Raw genomic sequence first — 6,000 nt, 5'->3', positions numbered from 1 at the left:
CATAGCTTACACAGCAAAAAGTATACAGTATAAGTTGAAACACCACAATTATAAGGTAACAATAGTTAAGATTAACGGTCAAAAAGGTATGTCTTTTGAAACCTCAAATCATTTTGTTCAGATCTAATCTGGAAAGGAAAAGTATTCTGGAAGGGGACAATAATAACCAAGAACATAGTCTCAACTATAAGAAACACATTTTCTTAAAGATGGGAGGGCAAAGAATTAACTGTTCACGTAAGCAGGAAGAAAAACAAACAAGGCCCTGGAAAAAAACCTTTATCAAGAGCTCAGGGGCACTTTCATAAATAATCTGAAATAGTAAACAAGCTGCTTTAAATATATGGTTGTTTACTGAAAGCCAATTTAAAAATAGAAATCCTGGAAAACCTGTTAACTGCGGTGCTTTGAATAAGCTGAAGACTTTTTAAATATTGGAGGACAGGCTCAAATAAAGGACACTGCAATAGTCATGTGCCAATATCATTGGGACCAAAAGCCAAAATGCATCTTGTTTGAAAAAAAAAAAAAAAAAGATCTTATTAGCTACAGTTGTCTTAACCTAAAAATTGCTTTCTGAAACAAATCGAGTGGTATGAGGACCATGTCAGGGAAGAGTCAAGAATAACCCCCAGCGTTCTAGACTCAGACTCAACTGGAAATAATTTCTTATCGGACAAAGCTGTAAAGAAAGATGGTACAATAATATTTGGACTTTTAAGTCAGAGAATCTTTGTTTTGTTTGGGTTTAGTTTTAACTTATTAGCCAATGCCCACTCCTGAATTCTTTATTCCCAATGAAATGGATACTTCTAAAATACATTTGATGGAACCGGTAAAAAAGCATTCATCAGCATAGGACAAAAGCAAGTCACTGGTATTCACCTTGATCTTACATACTGAAGCCATAAAAAAAATTAAAAAGCATCAACAAGAGTGGTGAGCCCTGAGGGACCCCACATCTCGAGAAAGCACTTTGTTTTGACAAACACTATAACTTTGGTTAACTAGAAATTCTTGAAACCATTTAAATACACAGCCTGAAATTCCTAGCAAAGGATGTAAGCACAAGTAACAAGAGTTTCTGTGCTACGAGCTGGTCTAAAACCAAACTGGGAATGTTGTAAACATGAAAATCTGACTAAATACAGAACAGTTTACTCACTTATGACTCAATTAGTTTTGTAAAGAGAGAAATGCTTGCCACTGGACGATAACTAGGTGATGTCAAATTCACAAAGCCTTTAGGTATTGGGGTAAGGTAAGAATAATTTGTTCCATATGAACTGGCAGTGAACCCACATGCAACAGGTCATTAATTCTGGAGGAAAGCCACTGAATTACCACCAAAAGAATTGATGAAAATAGTGAGACTGGACAACTATCAAGTACATGTGGAGATGTATTTTAAGTAATAAAGTTACTTAGACTTAGAGTTCCGTAGGTTCCTAAGTGCTTTAAAAATGAACCCCACAGTGTACGAGAGCATTTCAATAAAAGAGAGTCTTATTAGGGGAAATGTTTGGGAATGAAGTCCCTACCTGGTCTATCACTACCAAACTCTCCTGGGATGATTCACATTTCAGAATAGAAATTGGTCCTACTTTATTAGAGAGAAAAAAAAAAGTCAGTTAATTCCAAGGAGAGTTCAGTGCGAAAGAGTTCTATTAGTTCTATTAATATTTTTACACACAGCTTCAATCTTGTTCATACTTCTCAAGCCTCAGCTGCAAAGATGGCATGTATTCTAGACCAACTCTTTCATGAACCTCTGTTACACAGAAAACATTATCTATTCTCACCCAATTTTATTCTGCAGTGAATGATGACAGAACAGATAAAAACCAATCTAAAGAACTGAGAGGAATCTTGGTTGTATGCTACATCTGCCATTTATGAGCCATACCAACTCCAAAACAAAAAACTGAAATGTGCGTGGCTGCAATAAATGCCGAGAGTCAGCACATATATATGCCCTGGCTTCCATGTTGCATTGCCAGATTCTATGCAGGAATGAAGTCTGGTTCACTGTCAACAGTATCTCCACCTCCACTTTGAGATAAAGAGGTGCATTCACCTGAGGGATGAAGAACAATTCTAACCATGGAGGGAAAACAACATTTGTGAAGATAGCTAGGGAGCTCAGAACTCATCTTATGTTGTTACTATGGCAGCAAACTTCTTAGTTTTCAAAACAGTACATAACAGCAACTTAGAAAGACCACAGATTTAATTTTGCAGCTTTAAAAAAAACAAACAAAAGAGCTTTCATCAAGAGTCCACGGTTCATAGCATCTTCTTAGTCACATTCCACTGTCCCTTCAAGGCGACTCCCTAGGAGGCCAATGGATCACCTCTTCTTGAAGCCGTATTTCTTGCGCTCATAGAATAAATCAGTCTTGGAGCTCCCCAGGTTGACAATCTTTGGGCAGCCATCTCGCTGTTATGGCAAAAGAAACAAAACAAAAAAGGAAAAAAAAATTCAGAAGGGGTGTTCCCACAAGGATTCCTGTATAAATGTAGAAAAGAAGGTGGAGTGGTGTTGGCCCATTAAACACCCATTCACACCCCTGGAAGTTTTGTCAGTCTCCCAACATTCATGCCATTCCCCACCTCAATCTATTTTTATTTCTAGGCATCTTCCTGATCTATTAATACCTAATCAGAATGAAATTTTAATTACACAAACTGCAGCCCCAAACATCCTGCATGATCATTTAACAGCTGCTAATTGAGTCTGGCGAAGATGAGTGCAGAACATTGAGGCACAGTACCCTAGGCACAGCCTGCAGAATTTTTCCTCTGCCTTCCATGCTCTCATCCATCTGAAACCCTTCTATTTCCACTGAATAAGCATTTGCTGATTTAAAAAAAAAAAAAAAACCAAACAAACACAACACACTTTAAAAAGATAAACACTACTTGATTAAGAGACCGATACAGAGACCTACCGCAGACAGAAGTGGTACACATTAACACACCTACAGGCATATTTTCAAAGCACTTTGGGAGGCTAAGTTCCATAGGTTTCTATGGAACTTTGGGAGGCTAAGTGCTTTGAAAATGAGCTTGTTAGTCACCTCTCCCCTCTCCAGTCGGTTCAAAACTCTGCTGCCCGTCTCATCTTCCACCAGGGTCGCTTTACTCATACTACCCCTCTCCTCAAGACCCTTCACTGGCTCCCTATCCGTTTTCGCATCCTGTTCAAACTTCTTCTACTAACCTATAAATGTATTCACTCTGCTGCTCCCCAGTATCTCTCCACACTCGTCCTTCCCTACTCCCCTTCCCATGCACTCCGCTCCATGGATAAATCCTTCTTATCTGTTCCCTTCTCCACTACTGCCAACTCCAGACTTCGCGCCTTCTGTCTCGCTGCACCCTACGCCTGGAATAAACTTCCTGAGCCCCTACGTCTTGCCCCATCCTTGGCCACCTTTAAATCTAGACTGAAAGCCCACCTCTAACATTGCTTTTGACTCGTAACCACTCGCCTCCACCTACCCTCCTCTCTTCCTTCCTGTTCACATTAATTGATTTGATTACTTTATTTATTTTTTTCTATTAGATTGTAAGCTCTTTGAGCAGGGACTGTCTTTCTTCTATGTTTGTGCAGCGCTGCGTATGCCTTGTAGCGCTATAGAAATGCTAAATAGTAGTAGTAGTAGTAATTTAAATGCATGCTACTAGTTAAACCAAGGTTCGAGGGAGCACAAGGTGAGAAATTTACTGCTAGGTCTGAGGTGGCAGAAAAAAAGTTAATGTGAGAGTCCTCTGCCTCCCCAATTAAAAAAAAATAATAAAAAAAAGAAATCCCTGGTAGTCTAATGTACCCCCTCCCCCCCCCAGACTCTTGTCACTCACCTCAAAGGTGAAAGGCATGAGCATTATTTGCTCCTGCCTCCAATGCCATCATTCAAAATGGCGGCAGCTGACCCCTAGCAATGTGATGCAATAGATCACCAGGGATCAGTTTAACAAATAAGGCAATGATAGTGGTGCTGGAGGCAGGAGCAAGTGGGCATTGTTCCTGTCGTTCAACTTTTTGAGGTGTACGACGACACGGGTTGGAGCTGGGGTATTACACTATATTACTGAGGATTTTTTTAAAAAGTCAGGGGGAGGGGAGGAAGAGTTGCATACCTAGTGCCCCCCCCCTTTCTGTACTGATAAGAAGGGGGACACTTTCACAATGAGCTGCAGATTACTGCCACAGTGTGTACTGCTTTATCTGAGTGTACACTTTCTGGTTTTGTTTTGTTTTTTTGCAAAAGAGCAAGGTTTTGTTTTTTTCTTTTAAATAATGCCAATAGTCAAAAGTACATTAACAATTGAAAAGTTGGAACAGGTTGGTTTCTTACACACAGCGACAATGACCATATAGTATGGGGATGCAAAAACTGTTGGAAACTATATTTGAATGTTTCTCTATTCTAATGTGATCCAGATACACTGTCCCCTTCCTAAACAATGACCAAGGACATCCTCTCTCATATCGACATCGCACAATCTAAAGTATCAAAACACATTGTTCATTTAGCAAACTAGATGCTTTAGCAGAAAGAGTATTCCAAAAAGGCTTCTATATAGATTGAATCTACATTGCCAACTAGAATAGATGCCAAAAAGGAGGCACAAAGAAGACATTTTTATCTTCCCCACTAGGTGATCCAGGGCACTTCCGGAGATACCCAATTCAAGATGCATTTATGCGCTATCAAAAAAGCTCATCTCAGATTCCCCCCCCCTCCCATGCTCCTTTAGTTCTAGTTTGGGTAAGGTCCACAATATTAATATTCAAGGGTAGCTCAAGGGGCTGTGGCACCCTGAGTCAACATTTGCATTGATGTGCCCCCTCCCTCCATTCTTCAGGCCAGTCTTCCAGTATGAACCATGCAGATATTGGAATTTGGTGGCAGCTTAAAGCAATCTAGGTGTGGGATAAATTGATGCACCCCCAATGTATCCAATATTGGGGGGGGGGCCCTCAGAGCTCCAGTTAAGGAGTGGGGGATCCCCTCCCTAAGGTCAGGTAGTTGTTTCCAGAAAAAAACAAAACAAAGACAACATATGCCCAGGCTATATAGGAGTAAAGTTTTTTAAAAAAAGGACTTGAACGTGCAGCATAGCACCAAATATCCAAGTATCTTTTTGTAACCATTTCTGGTGAAAGAACACATACAAATTTCATATATCAGGAAATTTGGATATGAAGGGGCATTCCAGGGAAGCACCAAATACATGCATACTCTGCATATGTAGGTACTGATATTCAACAACTATACTTTTAGTGCATGTTTGGGCCAGACATGACAAAACCAACCTAAAGAGTTTGGGTCAAATAAGCTACACATATAAGCATTGAATAATGGAGCCTAGTAAGTGTAGCTTACAGAAGTATTTTCAGCATTAAAAAAAAACAAAACAAAAGCAACAGAAACAAACCAACCCCCCCCCCCCCCCAAAAAAAAAAAAAAAAAAAAAACAAACCCAGTGCAATACTGTTTATATGCAGTAAAAGTCATAGCAGTTTGAGAGAGAGAGAGAGAGAGAGAGAGAGAGATGGATGCAAGGTGCTCACACACCAAAAGGAACAATAAGACACACAAAGAAAGGGGAACAAATCACAGCACTGTTTATAAACGCCAAAATAAAAAAAAAATTTATAAACTACTTTTATTTTGGTGTTATAAAATTCTTTTTGAACATATATTCTGCATCCACAGAAATCCCTCCCTCAGCAATGGATGCACAACTGGGACATTTCTCCCCAGATTGATTCTGGTGTTCTTAAGTAACAGTACCAGGCATACTGTAAAATACAGTAACACAAAATCCTAGCAAGTCACTCAGGAACTATAGAGCAGCTACAATGGCACCAACTTTGAAAACTCACATGAGGAACCTATCCTGAAAAGACAGCACCATAAATATGGCAATGGGGTTTAGAATAAATTGATACACCTAGTGGGAAAGCTAAACAAATTGGATTACTAAAGA

At 39.5% G+C, this 6,000-nt stretch overlaps 1 protein-coding gene across 2 annotated transcripts in view; it reads right to left on the bottom strand.

Annotated features, from left to right (window-relative positions):
- Nucleotides 1–739: 739 nt before the first annotated feature.
- LOC115474756 (PHD finger-like domain-containing protein 5A) overlaps nucleotides 740–6,000 on the bottom strand; it is a 34,386-nt gene continuing 29,125 nt past the window's right edge. Inside the window, exon 4 of one of the 2 annotated variants that reach the window (XM_030210411.1) lies at nucleotides 740–2,440. In XM_030210411.1, coding sequence (XP_030066271.1) covers nucleotides 2,351–2,440 — 90 coding nt within the window. In that variant the 3' untranslated portion in view covers nucleotides 740–2,350. The remainder of the gene's footprint in view (nucleotides 2,441–6,000) is intronic. The other variant, XM_030210416.1, reaches the window with a different exon arrangement.

The sequence above is a fragment of the Microcaecilia unicolor genome, chromosome 1 (assembly GCF_901765095.1).
Source record: "Microcaecilia unicolor chromosome 1, aMicUni1.1, whole genome shotgun sequence".
Classification (NCBI taxonomy): Eukaryota; Metazoa; Chordata; class Amphibia; order Gymnophiona; family Siphonopidae; genus Microcaecilia; species Microcaecilia unicolor.
Note: the sequence above shows the minus strand (reverse complement) of the source record. Positions and strands in the feature narration are given on the sequence as shown.